Source organism: Hemiscyllium ocellatum, chromosome 13 (assembly GCF_020745735.1).
Source record: "Hemiscyllium ocellatum isolate sHemOce1 chromosome 13, sHemOce1.pat.X.cur, whole genome shotgun sequence".
Classification (NCBI taxonomy): Eukaryota; Metazoa; Chordata; class Chondrichthyes; order Orectolobiformes; family Hemiscylliidae; genus Hemiscyllium; species Hemiscyllium ocellatum.
In genome coordinates this window covers 84678088-84701435 of record NC_083413.1, presented here as the reverse complement: position 1 = coordinate 84701435, position 23348 = coordinate 84678088, and the positions used below count along the sequence as shown (strand labels likewise).

General features: G+C 45.1%; 1 protein-coding gene across 2 annotated transcripts in view; it reads left to right on the top strand.

The window, feature by feature from the left end:
- The window catches only part of LOC132821637 (solute carrier organic anion transporter family member 2A1-like), a 151357-nt gene extending 136079 nt beyond the window's left edge, over positions 1-15278 (top strand). For both annotated transcript variants that reach the window (XM_060834345.1, XM_060834346.1), the window contains exons 12-14: positions 4204-4268; positions 4716-4839; positions 13291-15278. In XM_060834345.1, coding sequence (XP_060690328.1) covers positions 4204-4268; positions 4716-4839; positions 13291-13411 — 310 coding nt within the window. In that variant the 3' untranslated portion in view covers positions 13412-15278. The remainder of the gene's footprint in view (positions 1-4203; positions 4269-4715; positions 4840-13290) is intronic.
- The last annotated feature ends 8070 nt before the right edge of the window (positions 15279-23348 follow it).

Genomic DNA, 23348 nt, shown 5'->3' with positions numbered 1-23348 from the left:
AGTACTTGGAATCTAATCATCATGTGTCCCTTTTGGTTTATAGAGGAGGGTTTGGACACAATCTCTTGGATCAAGCTTTGTCTCACCAATCCTCATAGCTTCTCCTTTGGAGAGAGTTATCTGATAGCACTTTTGTGAAGTACCTTGGGACATTTTACTCACTGATAACAGAATTGACAAAGCGTGGTGCTGGAAAAGTCACAGCAGGTTAGCCAGCATCCAAGAAGCAAGAGTTGATGTTTCGGGAAGGGCCATTCTTCAGGACTGGAGAAGGGCAAGGGGTTTGAGAGAGAACTAGGGGGAGGGGAGTGGGGATAGGGAAATGGTAGGTGGGATGGCGATTGAAGATAGGAGGTGATAGTGACGGATCGGTGGAAAGCATGGCGCAGATAGGTGGGAGGAAGATAGACAGGTAGGTCAGGTCAAGAGGGCTGATCTGAGTCAAAGGGTTGGATCTGGGATGGAGTGGGGGGAGATGAGATTTAGAAATTAGTGAATTCAATGTCCATGCCTTGTGGTTGTAAGTTCCTGAGGCAGAAGTTTAGAAGTCGAAGTTCCTCCTCCAGTTGGCAGGTGGCATTATGTAGGTGGTGGAGGAGGCCTGGAATGGATATGTCCTTAGGAAATGGGAGGGGGAGTTGAAATGTCCTCACTGTCTCCTACTTGTTGATAACACAATACTAAATGCAACTTGTTGCTTTCTCCAACAACCCATAAGACTGTAGAACATGCAGCAGATAGACCATTTAACCCAGCAGATCTGCTGAACCATTCAGAGAGTCATGGCTAATCTGATGATCCTTTCCTGCCTTTTCCCTTGATTCCCTTGCTGTTTAAAAATCAGTCTTTCAGCCTAGGAACATGTTTAACAACCCAGCCTCAACAGCCTCTGCAATAAAGAATTCCACAGATTCACTCCACAAGATAATTCACAAGAAATTCCTTCTCATTTTCATCTTAAATGTACAACCATTACAATCATGAAAATCAACCTCCCATCCATGGACTCCATCTACGCTTATCATTGCTGTGGAAAGGCTGCCAACATCAACAAAGACCCCTCCCACTCTGGTAATAATCTCTTCCAACCTCTTTCATCAGGCAGAAGATAGAGAAGCTTGAAACTTCCATACCATATATACCATAGAATCCCTGCAGTGTGGAAACAGCCCAAGTCCACACCGATCCTCTGAAGAGAATCCCATCCAGACCCATACTCTATCCCTATAACCCTGCAAATGAGTAATTTACTTTGGCCTTTCCAGCTAATTTGCAAACCTTTGAACTGTGGGAGGAAACTGGAGCACCCGACAGACCCCGCACGACATGGGGAGAATGTACAAACTTCACGCAGATGCCCACAGCTGCAATTTAACTGCCACTGTCAGGCAGCAATGCTAACCACTCAGGATTGTAATGTGCTAGACTAGTGTGGGTTTTTTTTTAGCACTGTTGAATGGACCTGTCTAATTTGAAATCTAATGGTGATCTTGCTTTTGTGCAGCTGTACCTTTTTATGCCTCATTCTTTCTAACCTCCATACGATCTGTATGTCCTCGTATGTTATTTTCTGCTGGTACTGCATGCAAAACAGGACTTTTCACTGTATTAAGATACATATGACAACAGTAAAGCAAATCAAACAAACCAAATCAAATCACAGATTCTAAACTCTCTCTCAAGAGGAAACAACTTCTCCGCATCTACCCCTGTCAAGTTCCACAAGAATTTTATGGCTTCCTCACATTCTTCCAAACTCCAGTGAGTACAGGCCCAACCTATTCAACATTTCCTCTTAAGACAGTCCTTCCACTGTCATATTACCTGAGCTAACCTTCTCTAGACTGCCTCCAATGGCAGTACACTTTTGCTTAAATAGAATTATAAAATCCCTACAGTGCAGATGGAGGCCATTCAGCTGATCAAGTCTGCACCAACCATGGATTGCATCAGGTCAAGAAAATGGTTATCACAGCCTTCTCAAAACAAATTGGAATGAGCATCACCATTAATGTTCACTTCTTACTGAATACTGTGGACAAGTACCACCTAGTATGATTGTGCCCACAAAATCTATTAAAGTCTGAGGTTTGAATTAGCAATCCTGAATTCAAGGTGATTTGAGATTCCCAGAGCGTAGAGGTAAAAACTCTCAGCCAAATGTTCCTAATCACTCTCCACCAACCTTGGTGCAATAATCTGTCTATGAAAATCAGCTTAGGATCTGACAGCATAGTGAAGATCCAAAATTAATACTCAAATATTTATTTCTATTTCATATGGCAAATTTGAGCTGATGATCACCAGTAAGGTGGCAAACCTGCGGTAGTTTGAATTCACTCGAAAAAAAGGGAGAGAAGGCTTAATACCAATGGTGAAAGTGACCCCACAGTTTTTCTCCCTACTTGGTGTGACTTGTGGATTAGTGACATGCTGATTAGATTAGATTACTTACAGTGTGGAAACAGGCCCTTCGGCCCAACAAGTCCACACCGACCCGCCGAAGCGCATCCCACCCATACCCCTTACCTAACACTACAGGCAATTTATCCTGGCCAATTCACCTGACCTGCACATCTTTGGACTGTGGGAGGAAACCGGAGCACCCGGAGGAAACCCACGCAGACACGGGGAGAACGTGCAAACTCCACACAGTCGGTCGCCTGAGGCAGGAATTGAACCCAGGTCCCTGGCGCTGTGAGGCAGCAGTGCTAACCACTGTGCCACCGTGCCGCCCCTGATCTCAGTGTTATATTCAGAAAGTATGGATACTCACAAGAAATGATTAATGTGACATTTTTCCCCATCTCCTACTGTTGCTGTGATAGCAACTCCCTGATGACTGTCAGGTTTTATTCATCGGTTTCCTGTGAATGCTGGATGACATAAATTTTAATTGCATTGTTGTTCTTATTAACTGTGTTCTGTCACTTTTAAACTAACCATTCCATTGAGTGACCACGTAAGATAGAAAATGTAGGGTTAATAGTGGTCAATTCTGGTGCAAACTCTTCAGGAGAATTCACCAGAGCGTTATCAAAATATTAACATGTCAATTCCTGGTTGATATCACTGATCAGCAGTAAATACAGATGATGACCTCTTATCCTGTCAACTTGACCAGTTTGTTCAGCTGAATGAAAGTAGTCAAGAGTCCAATTTTTCTTCATTTTACACTGAAGTTTAATCTCTACCAATTGAAAATTTTCTTTAATACATCAGTAAAAAGATTCTTGGCATATAGGTACCACTAGCAATTTCCCAGTGGAGTTTCAGATATAAGTTTATTCTTGAATTCTTGCAGTAGTTGTGTAGCTTAAGTAATCATATGTCACATCCATCGGTATTGAGTTACACTTCACTGAATGTGTTCATACATAGATTTTGAACACGATAACCTGCAGACTGTTTGTGCAATATCCCATGGGGAAAAGGTAAAAGTTGTTAACTCCAGTCGGATCAAGTTATCGTGTGATCTCCTGTGTGCAATTCATTCACTCTGAGAATTGATACCCAACATCTCTTCTCCAAAAGTCAAATTGAAATGTGACTTGAAAGTCCACAAGCCTCAATACTCCAAAAAGTGGTTTTCATAACGCGTGCTAGGGATTCTCCTTTCTGGGAATGTGGTAGTCTTAGAAGCTGTTGAGAGTCAACCAGAGTGAACCATGACAAGAACAACTCGGCATTCATTTTCTTTAAAATTGTTTATATAGGTCTGCCGAGTTTATTCATTCATTTTGGAACACTCCAGGAAATTCTAAGTGGGTTCTTGCATTTGGAGAAGAATCGCAGGTGATGATACAGCAGTGATTCTAGTTTCCATGGTCTTAGAGTAGCAAGGATCAATTGAATAGACGTATGCAATGGTTAGACACATGTGAAATGGTTTGACAGATAAATTTAACTGCACATCAATGTTAAGATGACACAGCTTTTCTAGCTGGTCTAAGGGAAAAAGAATCCATTTTACTGAGCAAATCTTAATGCTGAGAAAATGTTTCCTTTGCATTAATGGGAAGTGTGACAGTGGAAAATATTCCAGTGAATGTGAGGAGAATATGAAAAGTGAATAGAACCGTGGGCACAATGCTGCCAATTTGCTCAGACTGATCTTTACTTCAAGGAAGATAACCGTCCTATACGTGTGCTCATACAATCAAAACTACAGTAAAGAATTCTTGGTTTCTTCTTTTTCCACAGTGTGGTGAGACAAGATGAAAAATCATTTGCAATTGGGATTCAGTTTTTGATAATGAGGCTATTGGGTGAGTACAAGTCAGCAGGGAATACAAACCATTGAGAAATGCATTACATTCTGAAGGTGGGACAGATACCGTTTCACTTCCGTTTGAAATAATAGTGACTTGTAATCTGGCAGTGTTTAGAGCCCTGGCTTCACCTTCAACAAATTGTATTTTCATATTTCATTGAGGGGAGCAACACCATATATTGCTGATTTTCAAAAAAATTAATTAATTTTGGCACAGAAACAAGCATGATAATAGATTACAAAATTGCCCATTTCAGTTTTACTGGCTGGAATTAGGCTTGGAATAAAATTCAACATGTGTTTGACCACAGTAGCTAGTTACTCCAGTGCCTTTCCTCTTATTCCACAACGTGAATAGGTTTGAGGATGTATGTGTACAATGGTACAAGGGTATGGGTATGAAATGCAGGATTTTTCCAATTTGCTTTTCTTCTTCTCACAGCATGGTTACCAGCTCCTGCTGTGTTTGGTGCTGTCATTGATTCAACTTGCATTAGGTGGAATAAGACATGCACTGGAAAGAGTGCAGCGTGTGCTTACTATGATAACATTTTACTGAGGAATAGGTAAGTTGTCATTCTACCTTCAGTCACAACAATTGTTTCAATATTTCTTTTAAAAATGTGGTATTTACAACTTCCTATCCAAACATGGACAGTCCTTTATTCCTTTTTATGAGGATAATTTAATACGGACATGATAAAAACATAGAGACAGAGTTCTCCAAATAATTTCTCATTTGCTCCTGATGGATGTAGTGTTAATCAGACCCAAACTTTACTGAGACTAGTTGTAGCATGAAACATGCATAAGCCCTCCTGAGATCAAAAAACAGTATTGTACATGATCAGGTCCTCCAAACCACCAAGCCTGAACTAAAGCACGATGCCCTTTTAAAATAAAAACCTTTCGCCTCTGTGATCCATATCTCTCTATTCCTTGCGTATTCATGTATCTGTCAAGGTGTGTCTTAAAGCTTGCTATTGTATCTGCTTATAGCAATTCCTCTGGCAGCAGACTCCAGGCACCCCTGTAAAAAAGAAACTACTTGTCACACCTCCTTTAAAACTTTCCCCCTTTTACCTTCGATCTATATTACCCTGGAAAAGCGACACTATCCATCCTATCCATGCCTCTCATAATTTTATCAGGTCGTTCTTCAGCTCTGACGCTCTAGCGAAAAAAGTCTATGTTGGAGCGTTAGAGGCTGAGCGGTGACCTTATCGAGGGTTATATAATCATGAGGGGCATGGATAGGGTAAATAGACAAAGTCTCATCCCTGAGGTGGGGGATTCCAGAACTAGAGGGCATAGGTTTAGGGGGAAAAGTAAAGATATAAAAGACACTTAAGGGGCAGCTATTTTGTGCAGAGGGTGGTACATGTATAGAATGAGGAAGTGGTGGAGGTTAGTGTGATTGCAACATTTATAAAATATCTGGATGGGTGTATGAATAGGAAGGGTTTAGAGGGATATGGGCCAGGTGCTGGTAGGTGGGACTAGATTGGGTTGGAATATCTGGTCAGCATGGATGAGTTGGACAGAAGGGTCTATTTCCATGCTGTACATCTCTATAACTCTCCTTGTAGCTAATGCACTCCAATCCAGGTAACATCCTGGTAAACCTCTTGTGCACCCTCTTCATAGCTTCCACATCCTTCCTATATATTGCGGTGACCAGAACTGCACACAGTACTCCAAATATGGGCTAATTAAAGTCTTATACAGTTGCAACATGACTCTCCAATGTTTATCCTCAATGCCCTGACTGAGGAAGACATGCATACTATAAGCCTATCTTTACCACCCTATCCACTTATATTGCCACTTTGAGGGAGCTATGGACTTGCACCCCTTCTGTATATCAATGCTCCAAATGTACTGCTAATTACAGGGTACTTTCCTCTTGTAATGGACCTCTCAATACATCATCTCACACTTGCCTGGATTAAATTCCATCTGCCATTTCTCTGCCCAACTTTCCAACTGATCTATGTCTTGCCACATCAGTTGATATCCCTCCTCACTACCCAATTTGTCCACCAATTTGTCTCATTTGCAAATTTACTAATCAGGCAGATGTTTTCATCCAAATCATTTATATATACTACAAACTTTACATTGCGGAACATTACTGTCACAGACCTTCAGTGTGGAAAACACTTCTCCATAACCTCCCTCTTTCTTCAATGACCAAGCAAATTTTGTGTTCAACTTGCCAAATCATTGTGGATTCCATGTAATTTAATCTTCTGGGCCAGCCTACCACAAGGGAGCTTATCAAATGTTTTAGTAAAGTTCATGTAGACATCATCATCCATTTCCTTACCTGCTTCTACATCACTTCCTCAAAAAACTTGAATCATCTTTGTGAGGCAAGACTTCCACTGTCTAAAGCCATGCTGACCAAGTCTAATAAGACCAATCTTTTCCTAATGCGAGTAAATCCTTTCCCTAAAACTCTGAGCCAATAATTTGCCTCCCACTGATGTAAGGTTCACCGGACTATAATTTCCTGGAATTATTCCTGTTTACCTTCTTAAATAAAGGAACAACGTTGACTTTTCTGAGACCTTGCCCTTTGCTAAAGAGAATACAAAGATCTCTGTCAAGGCATTCTTTTGCCTCTGAGTGTCATGGTCCCATCAGGTCTGAGGAACTTACCTTCTATATTGTTTTCAAGGCACTCAACACCTCCTCATTTATGACATTGACATGCCCCTAAACATATCATCATCCTTGTCTCTCTCCTTAGTGAATATCAATGTGAAGATTTCACCCACCTCTCTGGCTCCATGCATAAATTCCCTCCTCTGTCATAGAGTTATACAGCACAGAATAACACCTTTTGGTCTGGCTCATCCATGCCCTCCAAGTTCACCAAACTAAACTAGTCACACTTGCTTGCTTTTAGCCAATATCCCTCCAAACGTTTCCTGTACATGTACCTATCCAAATGTCATTTAAATCTTGTAACTGTACCTGCATCTACCACTTCCTATGACAGTTCATTCCAAATACAAACTCTCCTCTGTGACAGGTCCCTTTTATATCTTCCTTCTCTCACTAGGTGTTTCTAAAAATGTTCTTTCATTTTGAATCTGAGGTTGTCATTTAGCCTAAAATGTCTCAAATTCAAACCTGTTAAGATGCTTCAGCTGGTAATTTATAATCTCAAAGAATCTTCATTTGTCAAATGTATTCATGAGCATCAGTTTCTCCTCTCAGCAGACATGCTGACATGGCAGCTTCACTTACATTTTAAGACCGTCTTATCTCTGATTAGATAATCCTTCAATTTTCTAAACTCTCAGGATTGAGTTATTATTATGGTCACCTGTTGATCAAAAAGTCTCCCACTGATTTGATGTTGAACACAAACCATTTATATATAACATTAACAGGATTCAAAGTGTGTCTTCATAGCTTTCAAATTCTCTCCTATATGCTTTACTGCTCTTCAGTAGGCTCCTCCAGCACTAATAGCAGTGTTGTTATTAAAATTCGCTCAGTTGTTTTATTTAATTAGAATCACAGAGGTTTATAAACATGGAAACAGGCACTTTGGTCCAATGAGTCCATGCTGCCCAGTTTTCACAATTAATCTAGTCCCATTTTCCCATTTGGTCCATATTCCTCCATACCTATCTCATCCATTACCTATCTAAATGTTTCTTAAATGATAAAGTTGTACTCGCCTCCCTCACTACATTTGGCAGCCCATTCCAGACACTCACCACCCTTTATGTGAAACAATTACCCCTCTGGACCCCTTTGTATCTCACCCTAAACCTATGTCCTCTAATTTTACACTCCCCTACCATGGGGAGTAGCTGTTGGTTATGTACTTTATCCATGTCTCTTATGACCGTTTGGATCTCTATAAGGTCACCCTTCGTTTTCTACCTTCCAGGAGAACTAAGTTGTATCAATTTGATATTTATTTATATTTAAATTTATAATATAAAACTTACATAACTATTTCATAGTATTACCACTGAAAATGGAAACACTTCCAATTCTGTTTTCATGTTAAATTGAAGTGGGCCAAATGGTCTACTTCTACTTTTGTTTTCTATTTTTCCTATATTCATATACTTTCATTTCCACAGCAGCAGCCATTTTGATGCACCTGGATAATTACTATCACCCCGATTAGTTCTTATAAATTGCTCTGTATAGGACATTGGTTAGGCCACTTTTGGAATTCAGTTCCATTCTCCTTCCTATTGGCAGGATGTTGTGAAACTTGAAAGGGTTCAGAAAAGATTGACAAGGATGTTGCCAGGGTTGGAGGACTTGAGCTACAGGGAGAGGCTTAACAGGCTGGGCTGTTTTCACTGGAGTGTGGGAGGCTGAGGGGTGCCTTATAGAGGTTTATAAATTCATAAGAGGCATGGATAGGGGAAAGAGACAGGGTCATTTCCCTGGTGTGGGTGGATCCACAACAGTTCCAGGTTTAGGGTGAGACTGGAAAGATAAAAGGGGCAATATTTTCACACAGAGGGTGCTACGTGTATGGAATGAGCTGCCAGAGGAAGTGGTGGAGGCTTCTGGATGGGTATATGAATAGGAAGGGTTTAGAGATATATGGGCCAGGTGCTGGCAATTGGAACTAGATATACAGCGGGTTGTGAGTTCATGGAATGCCCTGCCCGTATCAGTGGTGAACTCTCCTTCTTTATGGTCATTTAAGCGGGCATTGGATAGGCATTTGGAAGTTATTGGGCTAGTATAGGTTAGGTAGGATTCGGTCGGCGCAACATCGAGGGCCGAAGGGCCTGTACTGCGCTGTATCCTTCTATGTTCTATGTTCTATATTTAGAATATCTGGTCAGCATAGATGAGTTGAACCAAAGGTTCTGTTTCCATGCTGTACATCTCTGACTCTATCGCTCTCCAAACTACTTGTAAATTTAATCCACTTATTAAATCCACAGTTTTTGGAACTGTGTATTGTACATAAAGGTCTGTACTATTTCCGTTTCCCTTAATCTGAGCTTGAACTGCACTTATACAAAAAACTCAGTTTGACTAATTCACTTCGCAAATATTAATAAATAAAAATCACTCATCCTATCTAATGATTATCCCATGTTAATCCAACTATTGCCTTATTTGTACTTAAGTATGAAGAAATTGAGTATTAAATACCTAAAATTGAGTGGAATTTGGAAAGCAGTCTACAACTGTTTTGGTGCAGAATGGAAGATGCAAAACTGACTCTCGACAGCATCTTCATTGGTGGATGGTTATAGGATTACAACCGCACATCTTGCATTTTGGAAAGTCAAATCAAGGTCGGAGTTTCATGGTGAATGGTAGGACCTTAAGGAGTGTAGTGGAACAGAGGGATTTTCAGAGGTTTACAGTTCTCTGAAAGTGGAGTCACAGGTAGACATGACAATTTGGCACACTAACCTTCATCAGTCACAGCTTTGAATACAGAAGTTGGAAGTTATGTTGTACAGGATATTGTTGAGGCTGCACATGGAGTATTGTGTTCAATTTTGGTCACCTTGTTCGAGGAAGGATGTTATTAAACTGGAAAGAGTGCCAAATAAATTTACAAGGAATTTGTCTCGACTCAATGGTCTGAATTTTAAGGAGAGGTTGGACAAGCCAGGACTTTTTACTTTTGTGTATAGGAGACTGAGGCGGAACCTTATAGAGGTGTGTAAGATCATCAGAGGCATGGAAAGAAGGAATGCACTCTGTCTTTTCTCCAGGGTTAGGGAATTGAGGACTAGAAGGCATCACTTTCAGGATAGAGGGGTAAAAATAAAAGGGAACCTGAAGGATAACGTTTTTACAGTGTGGAACATATATGGAATGAGCTGAAAATGTGTTGCTGGTTAAAGCACAGCAGGTTAGGCAGCATCCAAGGAATAGGAAATTCGATGTTTCGGGCATAAGCCCTTCATCAGGAATGGAATGAGCTGCCAATATAAGTTGTTGAGGTAGGTACATTGACAACATTTAAGAAGTATTAAATGGATAGGAAAGGATTAGAAGGATATGAGCAAAGTGCAAGGAAATGGGCTTAGCGTGGACAGATATTTTGGTTGGCATGGACCATTTTGGGAGAAAGTGAGGACTGCAGATGCTGGAGATCAGAACTGAAAATGTGTTGCTGGAAAAGCACAGCAGGTCAGGCAGCATCCAAGGAGCAGGAGAATCGACGTTTCAGGCATGAGCCCTTCTTCATTCCTGAAGAAGGGCTCATGCCTGAAACATCGATTCTCCTGCTCCTTGGATGCTGCCTGACCTGCTGCGCTTTTCCAGCAACACATGGACCATTTTGGGCCAAAGGGCCTGTCTCCATTCTGTAGAACTCTGACTCTCTATGATCTGCCATTTCCTGTAGAATTGGGTATACAAATTTATAGTAATCAAAGGATGCCGTGATCAGGAAAAAGTGAGGACTGCAGATGCTGAAGATCAGAGTCAAAAAGTGTGGCGGTGGAAAAGCACAGCAGGTCAGGCACATCCAAGGAGCAGGAGAATCGACGTTTCAGGCATAAACCCTCCATTAGTGTGTGTGTGTGTGTGTGTGTGTGTGGTGCAGTGGTGGTGGGAGAAGGGGGCTAGAGTAGAGTACAAAGTAGCTTTTATTTGTCATTTCTACCATATTTGACTGATACAGTAAAATAATGAGGCAGCATTCCTCCAATACAGAGAGTGCTACATGGACAGCACAAACTACACAAGCATACACAGCATAAAGTGAATAAGTACAAAACCTGCGAGTTACAGTGTAACAGAAGAATGATGAATAATAGACATTTTTCTAGCAGCAATATGAAAGAATGTCAGATGGGAAAGAGTCCGCTTATACTGTGTTAAGCAGCCTGATGGCTTGGGGGAAGAAACAGTTTCTCATGGTCAGACTGTATGCTCCAATATCTTCTGCCAGATGGCAGGAGGGAGAAGAATTTGAGTGAGGGGTGTGTGGGGTCTTCCACAATGCTCTGAGCTTTTTGGATGCAGCATGTGGTGTAAATGTCTGTAATGGAGGGGAGAGAGACTCCTGTGATCTTCTCAGCTGTCCTCACTATTTGTTGTAGAGTCTTATGATCCGAGGTGGTGCAATTCCCAAGCCAGGCAATGATGGAGCAGCTCAGGATACTCTCAATGAACCCTTTGTAGAATAGGGTGAGGATTGGGGAGGGGGTGGGTTGGCTTGGGGGGGGGGGGGGGGGATGAAATGGGGGGGAATGCGGGGTCGGTGACAAGGTGGGCTTTCCTGAGCCTGTGCAGAAAGTAGAGATGTCGCTGGGCTTTCTTGGCTATGAGCTGGCGTTGAGGGTCCAGGTGAGATTCTCCACTAGGTGTGTTCCAAGAAATTTAGTGTTCTTCACAATCTCTACAGGGGAGCAGTTGATGTCCAGCGGAGAATGGTTGCTCCGTGCCCTCCTGAAGTCAAGAACCATCTTTTTTGTCTTGTGCACATTCAGAGACAGGTTGTTGGCTCTGCACTAGTCCATTAACTGCTGCACCTCCTGTCTGTATGCTGACCCATACAGTCGTATCGTCAGCGAACTTGATGCTGTGATTCGAACTGTGTATCGCTGCACAGTCGTGTGTCAGCAGGGTGAACAGCAGTGGACTGAGCACACAGCCCTCGGGGGTCCCATGATCACTATCATGGTATTGGAGATGCTGTTCCTAGTCCTGACTCTCTGCGGTCTCCCAGCCAGGAAGTCCAGGATCCAGTTACACAGGGAGGTATTTAGGCCCAGCATTCCAATCAGATGCTGAGGAAAGATTATGTTAAATGCAGAACTGAAGTCTGAGTAATAGTCTGATTTGGTGTCCTTCTCCAAGTGGGCTAGGGCCAAATGGAAGGTTTGTAAATGACATCATCTGTTGAGCAGTTGGGTTGACTTGCGAACTGCAGGGTGTCCAGTGAAGGGGGCAGCAGGGTCTTAATATCTGCATTATGAGCATCTTGAAGCCTACATGGTGATGGTGTAAACGCAAAAGGGGATAGTCATTAAGACAAGACACTGAAGACGTCTTCAGCATGAGCACAATGGTAGCAGCCTTGAAGCACGTTGGAACAATGGCTCAGCTCAAGGAGATGTTGAAGATGTCCTTGAGAACATCTGGCAGTACGTCTGAGCACCCTGCCCGGGATGTTATCTGGTCCTGCAGCCTTACGTGGGTTAACTCTGCATAGGGTGAGAGATAAATAGGAGATGGGGGAAGATGGGTGGAAAGGCAATAGATAGATATGGGTGGGGGTGATACTGATAGGTTGGAGTGAAGGGTGGAGTGGATAGGTGAGAAGGAAGATGGACAGGTAGGACAGTTCAAGAGGGTGGTGTTGAGTTGGAGTGTTGGATCTGGGGTTAAGTGGGGAGAGGGGAGGTGCGGAAACTGGTGAAGTTGCATTGATATTTTATGTTTGGTGGATCCCAAAGTGGAAGATGAGACGTTCATCCTCCTGGCATTGGGTGTGATGAATTTGGCTGTGGAGGAAGCCCAGGACTTACATGTCCTTTGCAGAATGGGAGGGAGAGTTGAAGTGTTCAGCCACAGGATGATGGGATTGTTTGGCAAGTGTCCCAGAAATGTTCCCTGAAACAGTCCGTGAGTTGGCATCCTGTCTCCCCAGTGTGGAGGAGAACCCATCGAGAGCAGCAGACACTGTCGATGAGGTGTTTGGCTTTGTAGGATGTGGATGGACCCTTTCAGGCCTTGGATGGAGTTGAGGGGGGAGATGTGGCTTTATATCTCTTGCGGCAGCAAGGGAAGGTGCCGGAATGGGTGTTGTGGACAGAACAAAGGAGTCGCAGAAGGAATGGTCTCTGCAGAATGCCAAGAGGGGTGGAAATGTGACAGAAATGAGACAGGGAGAAGTCTGTTCTGGATTTGAAATGTAACACTAATCACATATTACTGTTAGTTATTCTAACAAGCCCTGTATTGTCCCATAATGAGCTTCTTTTGTTTTCCTGTGAAGGTAGATCATATAAAAATGACATTCTATTAACTATTTTAATGTTCTGCAGGTACCTGGGTCTACAACTTGGCTATAATGCCCTTGGAACATTGCTTTTACTGATTGCTGGTTGGAAAGCAAAGACATTCAGTGCACGTAAGATTGCTGTACAGAACACAACAGCACTATGAAGATTCTCCAGCTGATATAATGGGAACTAACAATGCTTTACACAATTGACCAACCTACAAATTATTTTTGTATCCGAATCATGTACTTAACAATACTTTGAATTACAGTGTTGATTTATTTCAGAGTTAAATCATTGTCAAATAAGTATAATGAGAAAAAATTGAGCAATGTCAAGAACCCTCAGTAACAACAACTTGCATTTATAACACACCTTTAATGCAGTTAAACATCCCAAGACGGGGACTATACAAAGAAAATTTGACATCGTAAATGTAAGTAGCTATTAGATCAAAACCTTGTCTCAAAGAATATGAATGAGCATCTTGAGAGAGAGAGAATGAGCAAGAGAAACACACAGACAGAGAAGAGAGGTAAAGAGATGGAGGGGGTCAGGGAGCAAATTCTAGAATTCATCATGTCTGTTGAAAGCACAACTGCTGTTTATGGAGTGATAAAAGTTGGAATTGATCAGCCAGGCCACAATTGGGAGTACTGTTAAAGAAATTACCACGTTGGAAGAGGTTACAAAAATAAGGAGGACCATGGTTTGAAATCAAGAACAGAAACTATGCTGGAGCAGACCTTTACTTTCAGTGGGATGTTATTCATGCCCCCTTACACATTAGCAACACAGAAGTGGAACAAGTGGACAGCGTCAAGCTCCTAGGAGTGATCATCCACAACAAAGCTTTCTTGGACTCTTCATGTGGACGCACTGGTTACAAAGGCCCAATAACATCTCTTCTTCCTCAGGCAGCTGAGGAAATTTGGCATGACGGTGACTACCCTTGCCAACTTTTATAGGTACGCCATCGAGAGCATTCTGTCTGGATGTATCACTACCCTGGTATGTCAACAGTACCATTCAAGATCGGAGACGGTTACAGAGAGTGGTGAACTCAGCCCAGACAATCACAAAGGTCAACCCCCTATCTATAGATTCAAGGAAAGGTTGCCAACATTCTCAAAGATCCATCCATCCTGGCAATGTTTTTCTACAACCTCTACCATCAGGGAGAAGGTACAGAAGCCTGAACACATGCACCATCTGGTTTCAAAAAAGTTTCTACCCTACTGTTGGACTTACAAACTCTTAATATTTGCTTGTAACTGTGTTTTTGTTTTTGTTTTTGCTGCTGTTTACTTATTATTTACTTATCTATGCTACTTAACTACAATCTATCTGTATTGCTCACAAGACCAAGCATTTCACTGTGCCTCGGTACACGTGATAATAAATTCAATTCAATTCAATTTAGTGTTAAAACCCATAGATAGTAAGCTAAACTAAATCAACCTCTCAGTCACTGGATTTACAACACAATGAAGTTTAAACATTCAATTACCCTCAAAATTGTCTAATTGTTCCTACCCAGATTTTATGAATAAGAGATCTTTTGATACCTTTGTAGGAGCATAGCCATCAACTGGGGATAAAAACTTCTGGAGGCAAGTGGCCTCAATGAACAAACTCAATTATTCATTTAATCTTTGGCTCAGATTGGAAGAAAGACCAGTGACACACTCACTTGTACAATAAAAAGCAGTATTTTATACTATTCTGTATGACAATAATCAGATACAACATATTACAGCCCTTCTCTCCTAATCCATATAACCAATCTTGTGAAACACCTAATTAATGATGGGCATCCCAGGTTCCAATAATCTCATGGTGTTTAGCAGGCAGTGTAATCTCCAGGCCTTGAGAACTTTGTATGAACCCTATTCATTCACATTCCAAAGTTAATTGCGACCCTCCTTCAGGCTGTTCAGGCTGGCTAATCTACAGGGACGGAATTAATTCTGTAATTCATTGTATTTTATTGGATCAAATTCAACTATTCCTCTTATATTTTCCACTGTTCTGATTAAATATAGAAAAAAAATCAAAATAAGTTAGTTTAATTTATTTGCTTTAAGATTAGTATAAAGTTAGTTATAAAATTATACAGCTACTCTTACTGTCAGGACTTCGCAATAGATTGTTCATGGCCAATAAATTACGAAGTTATTTCCTAAAGCTAGTTAACTTCACGTCTAGGTCTAAATGATTTTCTTTCATACTTTTATGCATTGCTTATATGCATCTATTTTATGTTACAAATTACCCGTGTGTTCAAAAGAATCTTTTAACTAGAACCTTTTTTTAATATTCTGAGTAACTTTAAAAAGATGTTAATGCACCCACCTCAACCATTTCTGCTAGCAGCTCATTCCATATGTGGACCACCCTCTGTGTAAAAATGTTGTCCTCAGGTTCCCTTTTATTCTTTCCCCTCTAATGTTAAACTGATGCCCTCTAGTCCTCGATTCCCCAACTCTGGGAAAAAGACTGAGTGCATTCACCCTATCCAGGCCTCTCATGATCTTATTCACTTCTATAAGATTCCTCCCTGAGTCTCCTATGATCTGAGGGAAAGGGTCCTAGCTTGTCCAATCTCTCCTTATAACCGTTAAGTTCTGGCAGCATCCTTGTAATTTTTTTCTGCATTCTTCCTGTAGCTAGATGCCCACAATTGAACACAATACCTCAAGTGAGGCTTCACCAATGTCCTGTACAACTGCAACATAACTTCTCAACGTCTATACTCAATGCCCTGACTGATGAAGACCAGTATGCCAAAAGCCTTCTTCACTGCCCTGTCTACCTGTGACTCCACTTTCAGAGAACCGTGAACCTGAACTCCAAGGTCCCTCTGTTCCACTACACTCTAAGGCCCTACCATTCACCAAGAAACTCCAACCTTGATTTGACTTTCCAACATGCAAAACCTCACATTTACCTTGTATACATAAGAGATTGTTCTTGTGAGTGTGAATTTGAGAGAGTGTGAGTGTGAAAGTGTCAGACATTGTGAGAATCAGAGACTTGTTTAAGAGAGTCAGTGAGAAATAGTATGAGATGTTGAGCATGTGTGTGAGGGCGTATGAGACAAAGTGTGTGGGAGAATCAGAAAAAAAAAGTGTGTGCATGAGGAAAAGATGTGTGTGAGGGAGTGTAAGGAAGAGAATGTTTTTGTGACAAATTGAGAGAGAGAGAGAGAGAGAGAGAGAGAGAGAGGGGAGAAAGAGAGAGGGGGGGAGAAAGAGAGAGAGAGAGAAGGTCCGAGAGGGAGAGGGTCAGAATGGGAGAGGGTCTGAGAGGGAGTGTGAGAGAAAGTGTTTATGAGAGAGAGATCTGCGAGAAAGTGAGAGAGCGGGGCTGAGAGAAAGTATGTGTATGAGAGAGAAAGAAAGGGTCTGAGTGAAAGTGTGTGAGAGAAAGTGTTTGTGAGAGAGAGGATCTGAGAGAAAGTGTGTGAGAGGGTCTGAGAGAAAGTGTGTGTGGGGGTGGGTCTGAGAGAAAGTGTGTGTATGAGAGAGAGTGAGAGAAAGTGTGTGTGTGTGAGAGAGAGTGAGAGAAAGGGTTTGAGACAAAGTGTGTGAGAGAGAGGGTCAGAGACAAAGTGTGTGAGAGAGGGTCTGAGAGAAAGTGTGTGTGTGCGTGTGGGTGGGTCTAAGAGAAAGTGTGTGTGTGTGTGTGTGTGAGAGAGAGAGTGAGAAAAAGCGTTTGAGAGAGAGATCTAAGAGAAAGTGTGTGTGTGAGAGAGGGTCTGAGAGAGAAAGTATGAGTGTGAGAGAGTGAGAGAAAGGGTCTGAGTGAAAGTGTGCGAGAGAGTGTTTGAGAGAAAGTGTTTGTGAGAGAGCAAGGGTCTGAGAGAAAGTGTGTGTGAGAGAGGGTCTGAGAGAAAGTGTGTATGTGTGAGAGAGAGATAGATAGGGTCTGAGAGGAAGTTTGTGAGAGAGTGAGAGAAAGGGTCTGAGTGAAAGTGTGCGAGAGAGCAAGGGTCTGAGAGAAAGTGTGTGTGAGAGAGCAAGGGTCTGAGAGAAAGTGTGTGTGAGAGGGTCTGAGAGGAAGTTTGTGTGTGAGAGAGTGAGAGAAAGGGTCTGAGTGAAAGTGTGCGAGAGAGTGGGTCTCAAAGTGTGTGTGTGAGAGAGGATCTGAGTGAAGGTGTGTGTGAGAAAGAGTGAGAAAGGGTCTGAGTGAAAGTGTGTGAGAGAGGGTGTTTGAGAGAGAGTGAGAGAAAGTGTTTGTGAGAGAGAGGATCTGAGAGAAAGTGTGTGAGAGAGGGTCTGAGAAAAAGTGTGTGTGGGTGGGTCTGAGAGAAAGTGTGTTTGTGAGAGAAAGTGTGAGAGAGGGTCTGAGAGAAAGTGTGTTTGTGAGAGAGTGAGAAAGTTTGTGTGTGAGAGTGAGAGAGAAAGGGTCTGAATGAAAGTGTGTGAGAGAAAGTGTTTGAGATAAAGTGTGAGAGAGAGAGAGGATCAGACACAAAGTGTGTGAGAGAGGGTCTGAGAGAAAGTGTGCGCGTGTGGGTGGGTCTAAGAGAAAGTGTGTGTGTGAGAGAGTGAGAGAAAGTGTTTATGAGCGAGAGATCTGAGAGAAAGTGAGAGAGAGAGATCTGAGAAAGTGAGAGAGAGAGAGCCTGAGAGGAAGTGTGTGTGAGAGAGTGAGAGAAAGGGTCTGAGTGAAAGTGTGAGAGAGAGTGTGTTTGAGAGAAAGTGTGTGTGAGAGAGCGAAGGTCTGAGAGAAAGTGTTTGCATGTGGGTGGGTCTGAGAGAAAGTGTGTGTGTGTGAGAGAGAGTGAGAGAAAGTGTGTTTGTGAGAGAGGGTCTGAGAGAAAGTGTGTGAGAGAATGAGAGAAAGTGTGAGAGAGAGAGAGAGGGTCTGAGAGAAAGTGTTTGTGAGAGAGTGAGAGAAAGGGTCTGAGTGAAAGTGTGAGAGAGAGTGTGTTTGAGAGAAAGTGTGTGTGAGAGAGCGAAGGTCTGAGAGAAAGTGTTTGCATGTGGGTGGGTCTGAGAGAAAGTGTTTGTGAGAGAGTATTTGAGAGAAAGTGTGTGCATGAGAGAGTCTGAGAAAAAATGTGCGTGTGAGGGAGGGTCTGAGAGAAAATGATTGTGTGAGAGACGGTCTGAGAGAAAGTGTGTTTGTTAGAGAGAGAGGATGTGTGAGAGAGAGAGGGTCTGAGAGGAAGTTTGTGTGTGAGAGAGTGAGAGAAAGTGTGTTTGTGAGAGAGGGTCTGAGAGAAAGTGTGTGTGTGAGAGTGAGAGAAAGTTTGTGTGTGAGAGTGAGAGAGAAAGGGTCTGAATGAAAGTGTGTGAGAGAAAGTGTTTGAGAGAAAGTGTGTGAGAGAGAGAGGGGATCAGACACAAAGTGTGTGAGAGAGGGTCTGAGAGAAAGTGTGTGCGTGTGGGTGGGTCTAAGAGAAAGTGTGTGTGTGTGTGTGTGAGAGAGTGAGAGAAACTGAGAGAAAGTGTGTTTGTTCGAGAGTGAGAATGTGTGAGAGTGTATCTGAGAGAAAGTGTGTGTGAGAGTGAGAGAGTGTGTCTGAGAGAAAGTGGGTGTGAGAGAGTGTGTTTGAGAGAAAGTGGGTGTGCGAGAGAGGGTCTGAGAGAAGGCGTGTGAGAGAGAGAGAGAGTGTGGTGAGAGAAAGTGGGTGTGTCTGAGGGTCTGAGAGAGGGTCTGAGAGACAAAGTGAGTGTGGGAGAGAGACAAAGTGAGTGTGGGATAGAGACAAAGTGGATCTGAGAGAAAGTGTGTGCAAGAGAGGGGCTCGGAGAGAACGTGTGTGAAAAAGTGAGTGTGTGAGAGTGTCAGAGAGAAGGTGTGAGAGAGAGAATGTTGGAGAGAAAGTGAGAGAGAGAAGGTCTTAGAGAAAGGATGTGTGTGAGAGAGAGGGGGTCTGAGAGAGAGGATGTGTGTGAGAGAGAGGGGGTCTGAGAGAGAGGGAGAAAGGGGGTGTGAGAGAGAGGGGGTCTGAGAGAGAGGGAGAAAGGGGGTGTGAGAGAGAGGGGGTCTGAGAGAGAGGGAGAAAGGGGGTGTGAGAGAGAGGGGGTCTGAGAGAGAGGGAGAAAGGGGGTGTGAGAGAGGGGGTCTGAGAGAGAGGGAGAAAGGGGGTGTGAGAGAGAGGGGGTCTGAGAGAGAGGGAGAAAGGGGGTGTGAGAGAGAGGGGGTCTGAGAGAGAGGGAGAAAGGGGGTGTGAGAGAGAGGGGGTCTGAGAGAGAGGGAGAAAGGGGGTGTGAGAGAGAGGGGGTCTGAGAGAGAGGGAGAAAGGGGGTGTGAGAGAGAGGGGGTCTGAGAGAGAGGGAGAAAGGGGGTGTGAGAGAGAGGGGGTCTGAGAGAGAGGATGTGTGTGAGAGAGAGGGGGTCTGAGAGAGAGGATGTGTGAGAGAGAGGGGGTCTGAGAGAGAGGATGTGTGTGAGAGAGAGGGGGTCGGAGAGAGAGGGAGAAAGGGGGTGTGAGAGAGAGGGGGTCGGAGAGAGAGGGAGAAAGGGGGTGTGAGAGAGAGGGGGTCTGAGAGAGAGGGAGAAAGGGGGTGTGAGAGAGAGGGGGTCTGAGAGAGAGGGAGAAAGGGGGTGTGAGAGAGAGGGGGTCTGAGAGAGAGGATGTGTGTGAGAGAGAGGGGGTCTGAGAGAGAGGATGTGTGTGAGAGAGAGGGGGTCGGAGAGAGAGGGAGAAAGGGGGTGTGAGAGAGAGGGGGTCTGAGAGAGAGGGAGAAAGGGGGGTGTGAGAGAGAGGGGGTCTGAGAGAGAGGGAGAAAGGGGGTGTGAGAGAGAGGGGGTCTGAGAGAGAGGATGTGTGTGAGAGAGAGGGGGTCTGAGAGAGAGGATGTGTGAGAGAGAGGGGGTCTGAGAGAGAGGATGTGTGTGAGAGAGAGGGGGTCGGAGAGAGAGGGAGAAAGGGGGTGTGAGAGAGAGGGGGTCGGAGAGAGAGGGAGAAAGGGGGTGTGAGAGAGAGGGGGTCTGAGAGAGAGGGAGAAAGGGGGTGTGAGAGAGAGGGGGTCTGAGAGAGAGGGAGAAAGGGGGTGTGAGAGAGAGGGGGTCTGAGAGAGAGGATGTGTGTGAGAGAGAGGGGGTCTGAGAGAGAGGATGTGTGTGAGAGAGAGGGGGTCGGAGAGAGAGGGAGAAAGGGGGTGTGAGAGAGAGGGGGTCTGAGAGAGAGGGAGAAAGGGGGTGTGAGAGAGAGGGGGTCTGAGAGAGAGGGAGAAAGGGGGTGTGAGAGAGAGGGGGTCTGAGAGAGAGGATGTGTGTGAGAGAGAGGGGGTCTGAGAGAGAGGATGTGTGAGAGAGAGGGGGTCTGAGAGAGAGGATGTGTGTGAGAGAGAGGGGGTCGGAGAGAGAGGGAGAAAGGGGGTGTGAGAGAGAGGGGGTCGGAGAGAGAGGGAGAAAGGGGGTGTGAGAGAGAGGGGGTCGGAGAGAGAGGGAGAAAGGGGGTGTGAGAGAGAGGGGGTCGGAGAGAGAGGGAGAAAGGGGGTGTGAGAGAGAGGGGGTCGGAGAGAGAGGGAGAAAGGGGGTGTGAGAGAGAGGGGGTCTGAGAGAGAGGGAGAAAGGGGGTGTGAGAGAGAGGGGGTCTGAGAGAGAGGATGTGTGTGAGAGAGAGGGGGTCTGAGAGAGAGGATGTGTGAGAGAGAGGGGGTCTGAGAGAGAGGATGTGTGTGAGAGAGAGGGGGTCGGAGAGAGAGGGAGAAAGGGGGTGTGAGAGAGAGGGGGTCGGAGAGAGAGGGAGAAAGGGGGTGTGAGAGAGAGGGGGTCTGAGAGAGAGGGGGTCAGAGAGAGGGAGAAAGGGGGTGTGAGAGAGAGGGGGTCAGAGAGGGAGAAAGGGGGTCTGAGAGAGAGGGGGTCTGAGAGTGAGGATGTGTGTGTGAGAGAGAGGGGGTCTGAGAGTGAGGGGGTCTGTGAGAGAGGATGTGTGAGAGAGAGGGGGTCTGAGAGAGAGGATGTCTGTGAGAGAGAGGGGGTCTGAGAGAGAGGGAGAAAGGGGGTCTGAGAGAGAGGGGGTCTGAGAGAGAGGATGTGTGTGAGAGAGAGGGGGTCTGAGAGTGAGGGGGTCTGAGAGAGAGGATGTGTGTGAGAGAGAGGGGGTCGGAGAGAGAGGGAGAAAGGGGGTGTGAGAGAGTGAGGATGTGTGTGAGAGAGAGGGGGTCTGAGAGAGATGATGTGTGAGAGAGAGGGGGTCTGAGAGAGAGGATGTGTGAGAGAGAGGGGGTCTGAGAGAGATGATGTGTGAGAGAGAGGGGGTCTGAGAGAGAGGATGTGTGTGAGAGAGAGGGGTCTGAGAGAGAGGATGTGTGTGAGAGAGAGAGGATGTGTGTGAGAGAGAGGATGTGTGTGAGAGAGAGGAGGTCTGAGAGAGAGAGGGGGTCTGAGAGAGAGGATGTGTGTGAGAGAGAGGGGGTCTGAGAGAGAGGATGTGTGTGAGAGAGAGGATGTGTGTGAGAGAGAGGATGTGTGAGAGAGAGAGGGGGTCTCAGAGAGAGGGAGAAAGGGGGTGTGAGAGAGAGGGGGTCTGAGAGAGAGGATGTGTGTGAGAGAGAGGATGTGTGTGAGAGAGACGGGGTCTGAGAGAGAGGGAGAAAGGGGGTGTGAGAGTGAGGGGGTGTGAGAGAGTGAGGATGTGTGAGAGAGAGAGGGGGTCTGAGAGAGAGGGAGAAAGGGGGTGTGAGAGAGTGAGGGGGTGTGAGAGAGTGAGGATGTGTGTGAGAGAGAGGGGGTGTGAGAGAGAGGGAGAAAGGGGGTGTGAGAGAGAGGGAGTCTGAGAGAGTGAGGGGGTGTGTGAGAGAGAGGATGTGTGTGAGAGAGAGGGGGTCTGAGAGTGAGGATGTGTGTGAGAGAGAGGGGGTCTGAGATAGAGGGAGAAAGGGGGTGTGAGAGTGAGGATGTGTGTGAGAGAGAGGGGGTCTGAGAGAGAGGGGGTCTGAGAGAGAGGATGTGTGTGAGAGAGAGGGGGTCTGAGAGAGAGGATGTGTGTGAGAGAGGGGGTCTGAGAGAGAGGATGTGTGTGAGAGAGAGGGGGTCTGAGAGGGAGAAAGGGGGTGTGAGAGAGAGGGGGTCTGAGAGAGAGAGGATGTGTGTGAGAGAGAGGATGTGTGTGAGAGAGAGGGGGTCTGAGAGTGAGGATGTGTGTGTGAGAGAGAGGATGTGTGTGAGAGAGAGGATGTGTGTGAGAGAGAGGATGTGTGTGAGAGAGAGGGGGTCTGAGAGAGAGGATGTGTGTGAGAGAGAGGGGGTCTGAGAGAGAGGATGTGTGTGAGAGAGAGGATGTGTGTGAGAGAGAGGGGGTCTGAGAGTGAGGATGTGTGTGAGAGTGAGGATGTGTGTGAGAGAGAGGATGTGTGTGAGAGAGAGGGGGTCTGAGAGAGAGAGGGGGTCTGAGAGAGAGAGGATGTGTGTGAGAGAGAGGGGGTTTGAGAGAGAGGATGTGTGTGAGAGAGGGGGTCTGAGAGAGAGGATGTGTGTGAGAGAGAGGATGTGTGTGAGAGAGGGGGGTCTGAGCGAGAGGGAGAAAGGGGGTGTGAGAGAGAGGGGGTGTGAGAGAGAGGGAGAAAGGGGGTGTGAGAGAGTGAGGATGTGTGTGAGAGAGAGGGGGTCTGAGAGAGAGGGAGAAAGGGGGTGTGAGAGAGGGGGTCTGAGACAGTGAGGGGGTGTGAGAGAGTGAGGATGTGTGTGAGAGAGAGGGGGTGTGAGAGAGAGGGAGAAAGGGGGTGTGAGAGAGTGAGGATGGGTGTAAGAGAGGGAGAGAGGGGGTGTGAGAGAGTGAGGATGTGTGTGAGAGAGAGGGGGTCTGAGAGAGTGAGGATGGGTGTGAGAGAGGGGGGGAAAGGGGGTGTGAGAGAGTGAGGATGTGTGTGAGAGAGAGGGAGAAAGGGGGTGTGAGAGAGTGAGGGGGTGTGAGAGAGTGAGGATGTGTGAGAGAGAGAGGGGGTCTGAGAGAGAGGATGTGTGTGAGAGAGAGGGGGTCTGAGAGAGAGGGAGAAAGGGGGTGTGAGAGAGAGAGGGGGTCTGAGAGAGTGAGGGGGTGTGAGAGAGTGAGGATGTGTGTGAGAGAGAGGGGGTCTGAGAGAAAGGATGTGTGTGAGAGAGTGAGAGAAAAGGGGGTGTTAGAGAGAGAGAAAGAA